We start from the raw sequence: 17,874 nt of genomic DNA on the forward strand, positions 1-17,874 counted from the left end.
CTTAAGACGTAAAAGTGTAACAAGAACAAAAAAAAAACACCTTTTTGTATAGGTTAAAATATTAGTTTAAAACCATAATCGTTTTTGAGCTTACCTAATCAACAAAGGAGCAAGTTCCAGGAAGAAATCGTGTTTATTTTCCGAAATACGTAAAACAACTAAATGTATTCATTATTATATAGTCATTAAGTTATACTCTATAGTAAAGCTCAAACGTTTAAGGCAGTCGGAATTAACATTGTTCCCATAAATATTTATATGACAATACTGCAATAGATAGATATATTAGTTTATTTACTAAAATTAAATTAAAAAAAAAATGACTAAATATAAACTCGTTTGAATTTTACCGTGCACCCAACATTATCTAAAATCAGTAGGATCATCATCCATAGCCTTCTTTTTACGTTGGGATAGGTCCTTTGCAAAGGATACAGAATTTTTAACATTTAGGTAAAGATTCATATTTGTAAAATAATATAAAATACTTATCGGAAAATAGTACTGAATATAAGCAAAGAGGTTGCTTAACACGGTATTTAATTAAAAAAAAAAAAAACATAAACAGACAGGTAGAAGCGATACAAGTTTGAGGTCAGAAACAGTTAGTGTTACACAAATTAAAACATTTCAGGGCGTATCGTTTAACGCGCCTAGAAATCTTCATGTACATGGCTTTGAATCATCTTGAGAATTACCCTCATTCGTTTGTCACTGAACAGTAAAATTACAATACGGTATAGGGGTTTATATGACAATTGACAGCAATCATTTGATTATCTCCAACAAATACTTCCATTCTTCTCTTGTAATAGAAGATATATAAGTACTTTGCTTTCTAATAGTTGAATTGAGTTATCGTATCCACCACGATTCCAACATTTATGTTCATTTATTTGTATGAGAAAGAGATTTAAGATCGAAATAGTATTTAATGTCTTTGGTTGTATGCAAACGATGGAATATAATATTGGTCATTTTGAAATATTTGTTAGAAACTGACTGAATTTTATAATGAAATCCTTACACTGTTTATGTTTAAAAATAAATTACTACACTTGTCTCCATATCAGGCTGCGAATGTCGAGATTTTTTTTACTTAGGTATTTGTCTCGACATAAGTACAAAAATGGCCAATAATTTTAACTAGGTTTTAGTTTGTTTTATCATTTTCGGTTTTGTCCTTACCGATGCATCTCCGATTCCACATTGGTGCTTTAGATGTACCAGCTCCTAATTTGCTGCTGGAAACCATTGTGCATTCCCATATTAGAAATTATGTTGAAATATAACAAAACCGCAACCACTTTTACTGTAGAATTTTCAAAGAATATTTTAACAAATTTATCATACTTTCATCTCGATTTAATCCGGTTTAATAAGTGAAATTAAATTTCATTAATTTCTATCGATAACTTTAATCTGACAATGTCTAATTATTCTCACAATCAAATTTCATGGGTGATTAATCGGTTTAATGTATCGAAGACAACATTGCACGACCAACTTAAGACTAAAGCTATTTACGAGATTTATCTTTATAATGATATACCGTTTTAAATTGTTCGGCTAACACTCCACTTTTTACGGAATTGGAACGTAACTAAAGATCACGATTAACCATGCGAGATAGAAAAGTTAAGAATTATTCGTTATGCATGATATTTGCTACCGTTTAATTTTGATAGACTTATCAATAAATATTTAACAAGTTTCTTTATTATTAAACAAATCTTATCTATAAATTGATCGGTGCGTTTTGTCTTTTAAATACGGATTACACGAATAATATAAGTAAAATAAATTAACGCACATGACAGTGGCTGAATAGTGTGAGACCCGTGACAATACTAAAAGTTATTAAAAAAAAAAAAATGGAAACTTTGTTATTGGTATCAATTATGGTGATTTAAATTTTGTAAGAATTAACATTTTTTTATTGTATAGATTTGCGGACGAGCATATGGGCCACCTGATGGTAAGAGGTCACTATCAACCATAGACAATGACGCTGTAAGAAATATTAACTATTCCTTACATCGTCAATGTACCACCCACCTTGGGAACTCAGATGTATGTCCCTTGAACCTGTAGTTACACTGGCTCACTCATCCTTCAAATCGGAACACAGCTATATTGAGTACTGTTATTTGGCGGTAAAATAACTGATGAGTGCGTGACACCTACACAGACGGGCTTGCACAAAGCCCTACCACCAAGTAAATACAAGATATATTGTTCTATTTAGCTATCTTTCATAAGAAATCGTGCTTGTATTTTTTGCGTTCACGCATTGCTGATCCATTTAAGTTGAAACTTTAATATATGTTGGCAATTGTGTGAAGGCTTTTGGCATAGTACCATCTACCCGCAACAGGTAAATCTTGTCGATTAATTGTAAATAAAAACAATTTAATATATTTTGCAACGAGTACGTGAGTTGGATGATCGCAATGATTGCGTCAAATACTCGTGAAATGGCTACGACCCATTTTTTTGGTTACAATTGTAACATGGCCACATTTAACATTAAATGTTGAATTAAGTTTCATAATAAGCTTACATAGATGTTCTCACAGTAAACCATAAACATTAAGGCCGTATTATTGACTAATGTGGTCATTTATAAGTGAGTGGAACTAAATCGAAAATTATCAAGTGATAAGATTCTCACGTGTATACGATTGTCAACCGTATGTGTACAGATTTAAAGGTGATAATGAAACGAGTGTTTTGTTAAACTCTACTTTTACATCAGCATGGTTTACTGGTTTACTATGAATTTGAACTAGGAAAGTGTGCAACGAATAGGTGTCGCTAAATTGTATGGAATTCAAGATGATTTTAAAATAAACATAATGCAATTTTTTTTTTATCCATGTATGCTTAGAAAGATTTTCTTTCATTTTCAGTCATAACTAATAGACATATAATTACATCCTATAAAAATGCCCACGATAGCATGAGACTGCGTTTTTAAGTTAATATTATATGTTTAGTGTCTATTACAATTAATTAAAAAATGCTAGTTTGTTTGCGAAGCTATTTTCTCGGAATCGTTACAATTTCTTATTTATATAAAAATGCCAGTTACCTTGGCATTTATTACATATTAAGGTTAGCTGACATACATACATTATTACATTCAAATGAATCCTTCAGAAGACACTATCGTTTAAAATTTAAATGTGCAACGAAAAAATCGCTCACTGCTACACCGTCGGTCAAGAAAGCTTTGACAATAAAATTTTGATATTGACAAGTTTAACAACCAAATTTAAACCAAAAACATAAATTATAATCACTACTAATTGTTTTATGGCTTAGCGCACTTCTTATTTTCTTTATTAATACCACCAATGCGAAGAGGGCGAGTCGTTTTTATAATAATAGCTCAAATATCAAAACTATTTTGTGTATCTCAATGTTCTCACATCTTGATTTTATCTAGTGGGTACATAATATATATAGATATATAACAAAAACTACTACTACTACTAACTATCTAACAAGAGTTGTAAAATAGAAATTCCAATCCATAAATTTCCAAAATAACTCACGATCTTTGTTTTCCCGCTAAAGTGTGTTTTACTTCTAGTCAAATGGTCTTCTAATAATATAATAGTAGTATTTTTGTTGTCATAAATAAAATATTTTAAGGTTATAAAATTAAAGTTCGATTTAATTCATATAAATAATTCATTGACGAATTTAAAACTATATTTATGTTTTAGTGAATTACTATTGATAAATCAAAAATCGAACGCCAATTTAACTTTTTAATTTTCTATTTATAATATGATTATAATGTCCGTATATAGATTTACATTTTGTATACGACCTGCATACTTAACACGAATCGCTTTACACAATTTGTCGTTATGTTCACAATAATACCGACACAACCGGATAAATTATATTGCTATTATAATAGCGGCAAACTATTTTTTTTTTTCGACATAGCTACAGAAGTAGTAATGACAAAGAATATTGTTCGGTATTTCAAAAACAGATCGTTATTTTTTTTAGTTTTCATATTATAGACAAAGGTATTTAACTATTCAGCCAAAGTTTGAACAAATGTTAGCATGTTAAAAAAAAAATCAAATATAAGTAATTGTAATCAGAAACAATTTAGTGTACTTTATGAATGCATGATTGTGTTAATGGCATAAGGGAACTCGTGAAGCAACGGTTTAAACTTTGATGCATTTAAACTGGACTACAATTAACACGGTCACCGCCCTCTGTCGTCACTTTTATTAGACGCATGCGCACTACATATGGTCCTATAATTGCACCACGTATTATACATTCACTTTCTCTTCCGTCAACATAATATTTATTATATGTTAATGATTATAAACATTTAATTATACAAACAAATTTTGTATACAAATAAATAGCGCTACGTTTATAATAGTTGATGACATATTTATTTGTTACGGTTAACATTTGTTTTTAAATCAGACATTGATTTTAATCTTAATGCAATTTCAATTATTAAAAGTTTTAATTGAATATTGAAGTTGACATTAGGTTTCATGACAGGTTAAATTTGTCATTTATGACAATTTAAATTTCTCTATGTTTTGACAATATTTTTGACAATATTTATTTCTTTGTAAGTGACTGGACCGGAAAAAGTTATAATAATGCAATAGTTTTTAAGATGAATCATTTGCAGGTTCACTCATGAAACCTTAAACTAAGGCTGAACTATTATCGTCTCCACACTCAACAGAGTATTTAAGACTATTTACAAGAAAATCAGTAATTTATAAAGGGGCTTCACGACTTTTTCCTTAAAAAAAGGAAAAGAAAACCATTTTAACATTTAAAATACATAGTAAATATTTAAGTGTGATAAACGTTATTTGTGATTGTTCTGTTGCTATTAATCGAGTTTCATCATTCATATAATTAATTTATAATTAATTATTTATGCTTATGTTCCTTTAGATTCAGTTATGACAAAGCAACTACTTCTATTATGTCTTAGCAACGTACATTGGTATGCAAACTATTAACATTATATTATTATTGTTATCAATTTTTTAATGAATATTATAGTAAAAACTATTTGGTTCAAAAGGTATTATATCACTCTGACCTTGAAACTAGCTAGCTAATTAAAGTCAGTGGTCTTTTTATTAAGTTTATTGTCAAAATTCAATTGATTTCTTAACCTGGGCAGTATCGATTAATTTCTTCGTGTCTTATCCGTCCTACGTGACATTGGCGAAATAATCTGTACCCTGCTGGTACAACCATTAATAAAAAATAAATTACTTGTCAAACACAGAGATACACTGACACAGATAACATTGGTTTATAGAAACTAGCTTTAGTGATACCTATTTCAAATTATAGGTATTTACATATGTATTCCAGCCTAATAGATGTATGTTATATTATCCACTATTTTGAAGAATTCTTAATAATTGGTGGTAACAATAACAATTACATCAGGTTTAATATTTGGACTTATGTACCTAAGTCTTTTTTGAAATATTCTTGTAACTTAGATATTTTTGAAGTATTCGAATCTTTCCCATACTCTATCATTCAATTGACTTAAGAGTATTCATTCTACTATTGATTTTTTTTTTTTTATTATTTGGTGAATAATGTTAGAATCAAAAAAAGGTATGTATGAAACTATTTTGATAACGAATCATATCTAACTGAACTCGATAATTATATGTACATGTTAAAGATGAAAATTGTAAAGTAAGCTACACGTTAAATTTAATTTTACTATCATCTCTCATCTCACTCATTTATCATTAGGGATCCATCCCCAACTTTGCATGCAACTGATACCGTTCAGGTGTAATACGGTACCGTATAACACATATAAATCACGTTAGCTATCAACCAGTGTTTTTTTTTTTCATTACTTCCGTATATAGGTATCAGATCATAGGTTCCAGAGATTATCAATAAGAAATGAATGTATGAAATAAATATGTATTCTAGAAGTGAAGTGAAGAAAGATTATTTAGATATATATTTAACATTAATTACGATTCATGTCTGTTAGTCGGCCTTGTTACAGTTAATGATATTACGTATACAAGATAACAAATTTTTGAGGAACGGTCCAGGTCATTTGGCAAGGTCGATGCATTTATTGGTAATCGAGTTTCACTAATGCAAGAGACGTGAATACAAAAATCAGTATCATTTACTATTCATTGCACAAATTATTTCAATTGAAATCGTGAAAAGTGTTTACAAAAAACATCGTAATATCTGATGATTACTTCAGCAATAAATTATTTAAAACTGATAATGAATCAGAAAACGATTACTTACCTATGCGTTAGAAACGTAAGGATAAAATAATCGCGTTAAATAAATGTAATGGAAACGTGATTAAAATCGGTTTGAACTGTTATTTTCGTTTATACGTAATATTTTTTAAAAGGATATTATTATCTTTTGTTAATTTATTTAAGTATCTGTAATTACAAGAAACGTGAAACTGTATTTATCTGTGTGAGTTTTTTAAAGTATAATATATTTGTGTATGCATAAAATGTACGTTAGGATTTTTTTTCGATACTTATGAAACAATTATCTCTATTATTTTGTTTTATGGGTAATAGTAATTCTTACTTGTTAAAAAATTATAAGAATTTAACTAATAAGTGTATAAATGGTATATGATCGCATGTATATTGTTGTTTTAAGAATGTATATATAAATAACAGGCGTCTTAAAGATGAAGAGAAATTATTAATTTAATCTTTGAAAAACCGTCTAATGAAAAATGTAAGATTTCTACTAAAAGAAATACTGGCCTAGCGCCAACATCTCACAAGAAAAGCCGGTGTCGTTTGCTGTTTTTCCGCTTTCACATTGGGGAAAGTATATAATACAATGCGCTACATACCTACGCATATAAAGTATCATGTAGGTATATACTTAATATACATTTGTATTTCGTTATATATACTAATAATAATAAAAATATTTCATTGCCACTTGTATAATTATAGGGACGGAACTATATAATTAACTAATATCAGACCATAACATTTTTTTGCTATCTATTAAATTAAGTAGTAAAATAAATTTAAGAAAAAAAATACGATTTTACTGACATCTATTAGTACTTTTAAGAAGCAATTCAGAAGATACTGTTCATAGCAGTTCCGCAATTCGACAACAGATGTCACTGTTTAGAGTTCCCGTTTCATCTCAATAGATGGCGTTTAACTTTCTCCTATTTAATAATAGATGGCGCTCAGCTCTCAATAATTTATGATGTTAAAAATATTTCTTATTATCTTACCTTCCATAACGTATACTATGCTGCCCACATCGCCTTCCTTTATAATAAGGCTTCCGGCGGCATATGTGACTGGGTACATGCAGTCGACTATTTCGCGAATCTGCGTCATTTCCAGGTTCTTCATGAAGTCGTTGTCTAAGATAGCACTCTTTATTAGTTCCCGAGATCTGAAAAAAAATTGTTCCAATTTAGATATATAACATTAAGCCGTGGAAGTAATGCCTGTTGACTTCCAGGCAGGACATATTAAGTTAAATAATTGTATTAACTAACATGACTGTATTCTTTTTAAATGTTAAAAAGAGTAACTACTGAGTTTCTTGCCAGTTCTTCTCGGTAGAATCTACTTTCCGAACCGGTGGTAGCTTCACTTAATTGTTAAATGACGATTCAAAAGTGCTTGTAAAAGCCCACTTGAATAAAGTTTATTTTCATTTTGATTTTTTATATTAAAAGTTATTCTTTTACTCAGATATAATATTAATTCTTGCAGTTTCTCATAAAAACATTTCAATAGGTATTTGATATAAATATGTGATATAAAATAACTATACAAATCCAAATTTAATACAACTATTAGGTTTATCTTAAAAATGCACTTGCTACGCATAAATTTATAATAAATTCCTACTTTTAATCAATGATAACAATAATCAAAATGAGACACATCCGCATCTATATATAAATGATTATTATACACAATTGACAAATGAGCTATTGTGTTTTATATAGTAACAGCGTGTATATTTCCCACTGCTGAGATAAGGCCTCCTCTTCAATTAAGGAGAGGGGTTGGTGGAATGAACATGTGGCAGAATTTCGATGAGATAAGACACATGCAGGTTTCCTCGCGATGTTTTCATTCACCGCCGAGCACGAGACGAATTATAAACACAAATTAAGCACATTATATAGTGATGCTCGCCTGGGTTTGAACCCGCAATCATCGGTTAAGATACACGCGTTCTAACCACTAGACAATCTCAGCTCTACTATAAAAAGCTAAGGATACAAGTTTAAAATTATAAGTTTTAATGTCAATATGAGCCCATGAAACTTAGTAAGTTCATCTAAGAGAAAAAACTATTTCAAGCAAAATTTCCGTACAAAATTACATGAAGTTAAAATACAAAAAGGTTTTTATCAATATTAAACTACTAGCTTATGAAGGCGCGCTCCGCAACGCAAAATTATAACCTTAAATTAAGTTTTAGGTAAAAGTATAAAAAGTATAAACTGTAACAAAGTAATTGTAAATATAGAAATATGTATGAATCTCTTGAAATTAAAACTACAAATAACTTTATAAGATTATAAGAAATGAATGTAACTGCTGTGCTGATAGTTTTTTTTTAATTTGTCGACTAAGTCGTGACGTTTTGTTTATCCGCTATTGCAATTTAAACAGCAAATAGTTTTTTCTCAATCTATAAAAGGAATTTAACTGTATTATTTTCTTGTAAACACTATTGCAATGGAATAAATATTCGTAATCAGATAAGATATTTTAATTAACATTCCATGATAATGTTGTATGTAAATAATACTGTAATCTTTACTGAAAAAGGGCTTAACAAATTCTGCATTGTTTGTTAAAATGTGGAATTACAATTGCCGGTCTTTGCATTAAAAAAAAAAAAAACATTGTTTTTGAAATTCGAACATACGTTTTTCAATGAGTATTATTTTTTATAATATCCGACATCGCTTACAAGCGTTACGTACGACTGCGTATCACAGTCTCTCTTATAATAACAAATTGCTCGAGATATCGGAAATTTTACTTAACTCAAATTTATCAAACGCTGATAAAGCAATAAGATCTCCATCCTTTTAAGATATTAAGGTCTATGTTACAAAATCAACAACATATAATACGATATTTATGAGCATTTGTTTTTGAGAAAATGAAACGATTGAATGGGCTACTGTGGTTTAACCGTTGCTTATATTGTCCACGCGACGCCGACCACAGAATCTAATATAATTATGTTCCTTGTGCCTGCAATTCGTATTGACTCATCATTGAAACCAAAACACAGTAATACATATTGTTTGTCAGTATAACAATTGGTAAGTAAGCGGTTATCACCCAAAGCATGCATAACGCCTAGGCCTTCTTCACAAAATAACATTATAAAAGACTTAAGTGCTGTACTGTACAGATAGAGATACGTCCTTTTTCTTCAATTACAATAAAACAGTTTCTCCTACTAAAGGTATGATAAAAATCGGATATAACTGGATTAAACTGGATCAATAAAACGTATATCTTTTAACAAGCTTATTAGACGAATGCACTATAATACATTGAGACTATTCGTAATCGTAAGTAAATTGTAGATGATTATATTTTATATAAAACATTATTCATAGTCTCATGTTTCTCAATCTTGCTTAATAGTTCCTAATTGTATGGTATGCTGATTGTATTATGTGATTTACCCAAAAGCTTAGACTATGTAACAAGCCTGAAGGATTTATTATGTATCTAATGTTTCCTTAATCTACATTTCTGAATGCACGTTTAGTGAGGCTTATTGATGGTAGGGTTTTCCGCGAAATCGTCATAATAAATATTCTACCGCTTAGTAGCAATATTTAGTATTGGAGTCTTCCGGTTTTAAGGGTTTGAGAAACAGTGCCATTACAGTTACAAGGGACAACGTCATGACATCTCAATACCAAGTATAGAACAACAGACAGACAACAAGAGACATAACATCTCAGTTCCGAGGTTGATGGCGCATTGGCGATGTGACGAAAGATTATAATTTCTCACGTCGCCAATGTTTGCGGCCAGTGGTGACCAGTAACCAACAAGACGCTCAATTGGCTGTGCAACTATCTATGAAAATTTGAATTCTCATAAAATAATAATGATAAACAACGTAAAATTCAAAAACAGTATATTCTTAATTTAAGTAAGTTTAAAAATCAATTTTGAACGTTGAGTTTCACGGTGTTTCGTTCCGCTAACCTACGTAGATAGATAATCACATGTGATACACATCGAATACTATTTATCTATTTTTTTTTCTTACTATTTGCGTCATTCTATGACAGGCACGGATCCTTGCGTGAGAATGTTTGCTTATCAAAGTTTATAAATAGAATAAAAAAATATAATTACATTTCATCCAAGGAGGTTCTAATTGAAACGTAATGGTAACCAAAAAGGTTTTAATACATACTCAATAGTCTTGTAATTGTTACACTAACAAAAATGCTTACAATTAAATTATTTTTAATTATAATGATTATTAATGTTTAAAGTCGTTTCAGACAAGGTTATTCTAGTAATAGAGTTTAATGACAATAACCTTTGCGTTACAACAAATTGATGTCGTTAACTGCGATCGCATCTAGAATACCTAAATATAATCTACGGCTAACGCAAGCTATTAGCTTTCTAATCGCACATGTATCGCTAAAAACAAACAAAGATAAATGTAAAAATAACTTTTTAAATATACACCGGAGTAGGTAAAGAATGTAAATAATATAATATATGATATATATGATCTTATTTAAGATTTAAATATAACAAAACAATATTTTTCGCACTCACGTTTAACATGATATAACACAATATAAAATAATTCAGTTTTATTTTGATATTTACTTATATAAATTAAGGTTAAGTCTCTCTACATCCCACAGCTGGGCATAGACTGTCAACCACGCTGCTTCATTACGTATTTGTTCTAAAACGAAGTATTGTATGTAAGTATTATTATTTTCGATAGTCATACGTCTTACTGCGTTTTGATTATATCATGAGATCTAACATGTATCCTGATTGTAATATGTATGTATCCCTAATCTTTATATTTTATTGTTGAACATATATTTTAAATAATATAATAACTTATTTATTTCACATAGACAAGAAGCAATCCTTGTAATTATTAGTGTTAATAAAGATAATTTAGAGCAGCCTGGTCATCCTAGCTATCTAATATTAATAGTATATGTATTTGTAATCTTATAAAAATAATCAGTAAGGATGACTAGCAAATATATAAAATATTGGTACGAAGGTCTGAGCTATGGATACAAAATAATAATGTCAAAAATAAACTCAGTCTAAAACTAAGTCTTAATATTCATAGCAGCCTGGAGAAGCTAGGAATTCTCTTGAAAAAAAAAAACGAAATTATTATAAGCAACTACGAAACATGTTAAACATACATTACTGTATTTAATCAAATAAATGCGAATTGTTCACGATATTTTCCTTCAATGCAGAGCAAAAGATAAATTATAAACACATGTTGAGCAATACAATTCGTTTTTCAATGACCACCTCAATTATGAATACATGCTAGATACAAAAAGTTGCATTTATGCAACCTTATTTCTTATTTATCCTCATAATTAAATAAATTAACCTTTGACTGATATGACCTTTCGAATAATTGGAATGGATACCACAAAATTTAAAAATGAATAACGGAAATGAGATAAATATTTGCAAGAAAATAATCGAGAAGTTAGTCATTGTCATCGTAAATATTGAGCGACATAACCCTGCCTTAGGCGAGGACAATCGTAAAGTTCGATCGTAATTATACCGAATGGGTTTGATTGAAGGCACACCGGCTAACACACGTTCACCTCGCTCGCACACGTTGAAGAAATTCAATCGCACTGATTGATTGATGACATTACAACTAACATATTAGCCACTTGGTATAATAAACTGCATTCAATTCAGCTATGACTTCGCTAATTACTTACCTGATACCAGATATAGAAAGATTAGTGTGCTACCTAATTGATTTGGATATTAATTGCAATGCATATTTTACCAAGTTATGACTTACTTGTGACTTTTCGGTATTTTGATCAATTTCATTTCATTTTCTTGGGATAGTGAAGAGAGTGGTTCCGCGGATATAGCTGTTCTTTTAAGTCTTGGTTCTCCTACAGGAATGATTCTAGTATTCTCAACGCCAGGTGGCTTGTTAGGGCTCCGTTCTTCTTCAGTGTCCATGCCGTTTCTCTGTATATCCAACATCTGTCTCGTGAGCGGTTTAACGACTTGTCTGAATTTGTCAATTTCATTTTTCAAGTACCGTATCGTCGCATCCTTGTCGTCGATTTCGTTTTCCAGCAACGCGATGATTTTGTCTCTCTTCTTCAATTCTTCGGTTCTCTCAATAACCAATCTTTTCATTTCCATGTATTTTTTCTCTAATATGTAATAATGTTCCACTTTGCACTGTGTTGTATGCGTTTGCGCCATGTTTGTGAAGTTAACGTCCTTGTAACAACACTATAGTCACACACTTCTTAGGTATTACTCTCGGTCACCGATAAAATAGTCCATAGTGACCAAATACGGTATCACTTTTAATTTAAGATCGTGTTTGAATAGACTGTTTTGTAAAACAAATGATAAATTGCTTTAAACTTATTTTAGTTATCAGCTATATCAGTGATAAGGCCAGATAATGTATAACGCTTATACCTCAAAACCTATATCTACATGGTTTATATGGTTTATGAAACTATCAGTTATTCTTTTATGTATTTAAGTCCTGTATCTACGAAGCGATTTTTTTTAAACGTGCTCCTTACAAAACCAGTCGAATCCAACCATCATTACTACAAATCAACTTAGCATGAGTTAAAAATTTTTTGAGACCATTTCCGCTTTTAAGTCAAAGGAATAAGGGCTATTTTATCATACTCGTAAACTGTATATTATAACTATTAGGAACTCATGACGTTGTAATGATCCTATTGTTTAGTACAATTGTTTCTATGTTGCGTACTAATATATCTTTGACTATTAGTAGGTATCCATCTATACTGACATTATAAATGCGAAAGCAGCTCTGTGTTTGTCTGAGCATCTGTCTGTTGCTTTTCACAACCAAATTACTGAGCCGTGTTTGATGAAATTTTGGTATGACATAGACTACTTTTTCATGTCTAACACGAGCCACAACTAGTACTTGAATGAATGCAAAATTATTAATAATTTTAACCATGAAACGTATTTATTTCTTATATAATATTATTAGCATTAATTTTGGCGAAGTATTGCTTAATTATATTAATAATGTATTTAACATTGACTCGTGTTTTCCTTGCTTATAAAATAATCATTTATATTGTATCAAAGGTACAAGAATAATATCTATGTGTAGTATGACTTAAATTAAATATACACATTTTGCTTGTCCTTTGTCTATTAATTGTGATTGAACTTATTTCAGTGGGGTAATACCAGATAGAAGAAATGATTAATTTTATTTAATTATTCTTACATCTGATAACGCTTTAGATAAATGTCGACAGTCTGACACCACTTTTAAATGTATCATGATTCAGTGCCAAGGTAAAACAAATGACGGTGTCGGTAACGAAATAATCGAGTATTATTCGATTTTGACGTACGTTTATTAATATACCTTTAAGATATGGCAGCCCGTAAGAATATCTTATAACATAAATTTATCAATAACCACTGATAATAATATGATGGAAGTGACATGTCTCAATGCTTATAAAACCATTTACAAGACAATAACCGAAATTTCATTTATCTTCAGTGTAGTTAACACTTCCTACATAAACAATTTTGAACGTTTAAGATTTGCATTTGCATGAAATCGATTTTGAAACTACAACATATGTCTGTCAAAGTTTATACATGTGTAACACATGGATAGTGTCTATGTGTGGGTGTCTTAATAAGCGTAAGGTCAATCGACGTGTAACGAGAAATAATTATACCTTTCAAAGCCTAAGCTAAGGCCACACAAGATTAATGTACAATGAAATAATTTGGGACACATGTGAGCTTGCGTTATGAAACATATTGAGCTAATAAATCAGATCACATTAAGATCAATGACTTAAGCCTTGTGGCACCTATAATTACAAGATACGTTGTGTATATTGACGTTACGAAAATATATTTGTTTATAAAAAAGGCTATATTTTTAATAGTTGTATGGAAAAATGATACTTGTGGTATTTGTAATAAAATCTAGGATACAATGATCAGTCTCTGGTTTGTCGAATTTTTTGTAATGTTTGAGAAATTTAAAAAAGAAAGTTAGGTATGAATTAAAAAAGAGTATATTTTTTTATTCTAAAATATACTAATTTAAGATTTTTAGTTCAGCTAATGTCACATTACATAATATATATAATACTAATTGACGTCCACGTCTTCACTCGCATTTTAGGGGTTTTAGCCTATTTCTTTATAGTTTTAGCTTTGGTAGTTCTAGCTTGCTAATGTGAGACTAAATAACATCAAATTTGGTTCTTTAATTTAGCCGTGTTATAGCCAACTGACAGGCAGAATTACTTTCGTATTTATACTATTAGTAGGTACTAATTAATACGATATAGCTTAGTCTCAGACAAATTTTAATATGATATATCTTACTGTTTTTTTTTTTGTATTCAAAGGTCATTCGTAAGCCTTATCATTTTAATTCATTTAAATACATACCTAATGAATTCAATTAATTAAGCCACTTATTTGTCATGATAACAGACTTTTTTCGATGTCATTACAAAATTGACTATTCTATTCGACTATAATATAAATTCGACAATAATAATATAAATTTTATAACCAAATATTTTATTGCCATATTAAAAAATGCCACTATAGATATTTTTGAAGTTTTCAAACTATGTCTGTTCGTTTATTTATAGACGTTGAAATATTGATACGGAAAGATAAGATAGCTAAGTATTACCAATTGCTAATCAACTTGTTCCAACTGAAATTACATGAAAACACGAATATAAAATGACAAGCGACCCGATACGGATTCGCACGGATGAAATTTATTAATAGAGAAATTTATGTAAAATATATTTAATAGCCCTAAGGAATAATGGAGTTAGCTATCTACCAGTGAATTTTGTTTTAGAAATGGATTAATTCCTGATATTACTCTTTGCATACAGACAAACAAATTTTATATCTAAAAGTAAAGTAAAGTAAAAGCCTGTAAATTACCCACTGCTGGGCTAAGGCCTCCTCTTCCATTAAGGAGAGGGCTTGGAACATATTCCACCATGCTGTTCCAATGCGGGTTGGTGGAATGCACATGTGGCAGAATTTCGATGAAATTAGACACATGCAGGTTTCCTAACGATGTTTTCCTTCGCCGCCAAGCACGAGATGAATTATAACACAAATTAAGCACATATATAAAGTGGTGCTTGCCTAGGTTTGAACCCGCAATCATCGGTTAAGATGCACGCGTTCTAACCACTGGGCGATCTCAGCTCTTTTATTGTATATTTTATATCTATTAAATTGGTTTTTTTTTTATGTTATAGGGAGCAAACGAGCAGGAGGCTAGCCTGATGGAATGTGACCATCACCCGTGGACATCTGCAACACTGGGAGGCTTGCAGGTGGCCTTTAAGGAAAGAGTACCTTCTTTTCTTAGATTATGTGTCGTGTTTATTGTTATTATGGCGTAAGTCGTATGTAAACCTATACAGTAAACACGTGATCATAACTGTTGGCCGTTAAAATGACGTTTACGTCTGATCATCATGGCGCGGACGTTTTTTAGACTAATTACAAAATCGACATCACGAAAGTGTTTTACTGAAAACGATTTTAACAGCCAAGTAATTATAATAATATATAGCCGCTCTGCTTTTTAGAGGAATTATAATTTTATCTATATATGTCTACTAGCGGCCCGTCCTAGCTTGGCACGGATGGACATATGTTTTTTACAACTCGGGTTACGTTACTTAAGTTTTAGTAAGGATTTCTTATCTTTTTTGGCAATAAATATAGCCTATATTACTCGTGGATAATGTAGCTTACGAATGTTAATTTTTTTTTAAATCGGTCCAGTAGTTCTTGAGCCTATTCATTACAAACAAACAAACTTTTCCTCTTTATAATATTAGTAGGTCATACTGATAGATTATAGTCATACTGGAAAAATAACAAGAAAAAGAACATAGATGTACACGTAATTAATGTAGCTTGCAGATACTAGATGGCGTTAAGTCAAAATAAGTAATTTTCTAAATCGCGATGTCTAAATTATTATTAGTTTATTAGTTTTACTGTGAAACATCCTCAGGATCTAATGATCTAAGTTGTTCAATAGGCTTTTTAAATCTTAAACCTAAGATCGCCTTAACATGTGAGCGAAAACTAGTAGGTCCTAACTATGTTTGTCAACTTCAAACACAAATGAAGTCGCTTTAAAGTCATCATAACTACGAGCATATACTCCAATTTCCAACATGCCCAACTCTAAAAACGCGAGTAAAATATAAAAGCATAGTCCTAGTAAGAAAGCCCCACGTTACTATACTTTTATACGTAACCTAGACCCCATTTATTTTCGTTGGACATGAGCCCGAACTTTGAGCTATCGTTTAAAAAAAGAATACGTTCTAAAATAACATTTTTTTTTTAAATAAAAATATATTTTTAATGTCTTGAATATTGCTCAGTGAGCCTAATTAAAATTCTTGGATTAATTTAAAAAAGTAAATAAATTAAATTGTATTAATTTTATAGAAATACTATTAAGAATCAATCGTGATTAAATCGATACATTGTTCTTAATTAACTTCTATTGTTATAATAACAGCTGTAAATGATTGTTACAATAAATGTACATGTATTTATTCTGCTCACAATACAGACATGTTAATTGTAAAGTTACATACATAAATTATCTACACAACCTTCTACTTGAAATCTTGTTAGGAAATAAATCCAAGTACAAAACACTAGGCTTCATGTAATATGCTTTTGTACTTCTTAGCAGAAAAAAATCAATAATTACTCTGATTCACAATTATAAGAAAAAAATACAGTCGAATTGATAACCTCCTCCTTTTTTGAAATCGGTTGAAAACAAATGATGTCTAACGTTAGATATTTTTATCGTTTTTTGTCACTTTTTTATTCAATGTACTTAATAAAAAATATATCGATATTATTATAATAATAAAAGCATATTATTTAGTTATTCGATATTAAAATTAAGCACCCAGTGCGGGCTTAAGACATTTATTCCAATCAAATCCACTTTGCCAATACACTCCAACCATGGGAACTAAGATGTTATGTCCCTTGTGCCTGTAATAACACTGACCACCTTCCAACCGGAACACAACAATACAAAATACTGCCATATGGAAGAATATCTAACGGTCGGTGGTACCTACTTAGGCAGGGTTACACAAAGCCCTACCGACGCTCCTGTCGTATTTTTCCGTGAAGTCTATATTTATGTTAGATTTTATTAAATTATTTATAACAAAAAGGAAAAAATATAGAAATAATAAGCTTACGACACACGTAATGCAGTTAATCGGATTTTGTCTAAAAGCTAGATAATCTTATTTACCGTATACCATGTGACGTTCCAGTTAAGCCCTTGTTAACCAGCCTGACAGACTAGAGACTAATGTTATTTATGGAAATTGACGTTATCACGATATCAGTGAAACGGCCGAAACCATTAGGAAAACTCGACGCGGTTACGTCACGTAACCTACAAATTTTGAGCTATGAGTTCGTTCGTTACGATTTTAGATAT

At 30.3% G+C, this 17,874-nt stretch overlaps 1 protein-coding gene across 5 annotated transcripts in view; it reads right to left on the reverse strand.

The window, feature by feature from the left end:
• The window catches only part of LOC124536810 (cGMP-dependent protein kinase, isozyme 2 forms cD4/T1/T3A/T3B), a 149,572-nt gene that overhangs the window by 38,510 nt on the left and 93,188 nt on the right, over positions 1 to 17,874 (reverse strand). For 3 of the 5 annotated variants that reach the window (XM_047113420.1, XM_047113421.1, XM_047113422.1), the window contains exons 2-3: positions 12,133 to 12,687; positions 7,304 to 7,470 (exon numbers count right to left, since the gene is read on the reverse strand). In XM_047113420.1, coding sequence (XP_046969376.1) covers positions 7,304 to 7,470; positions 12,133 to 12,554 — 589 coding nt within the window. In that variant the 5' untranslated portion in view covers positions 12,555 to 12,687. The remainder of the gene's footprint in view (positions 1 to 7,303; positions 7,471 to 12,132; positions 12,688 to 17,874) is intronic. The other 2 variants (XM_047113418.1, XM_047113419.1) reach the window with 1 other exon arrangement.

Source organism: Vanessa cardui, chromosome 17 (assembly GCF_905220365.1).
Source record: "Vanessa cardui chromosome 17, ilVanCard2.1, whole genome shotgun sequence".
NCBI classification, from domain to species: Eukaryota; Metazoa; Arthropoda; class Insecta; order Lepidoptera; family Nymphalidae; genus Vanessa; species Vanessa cardui.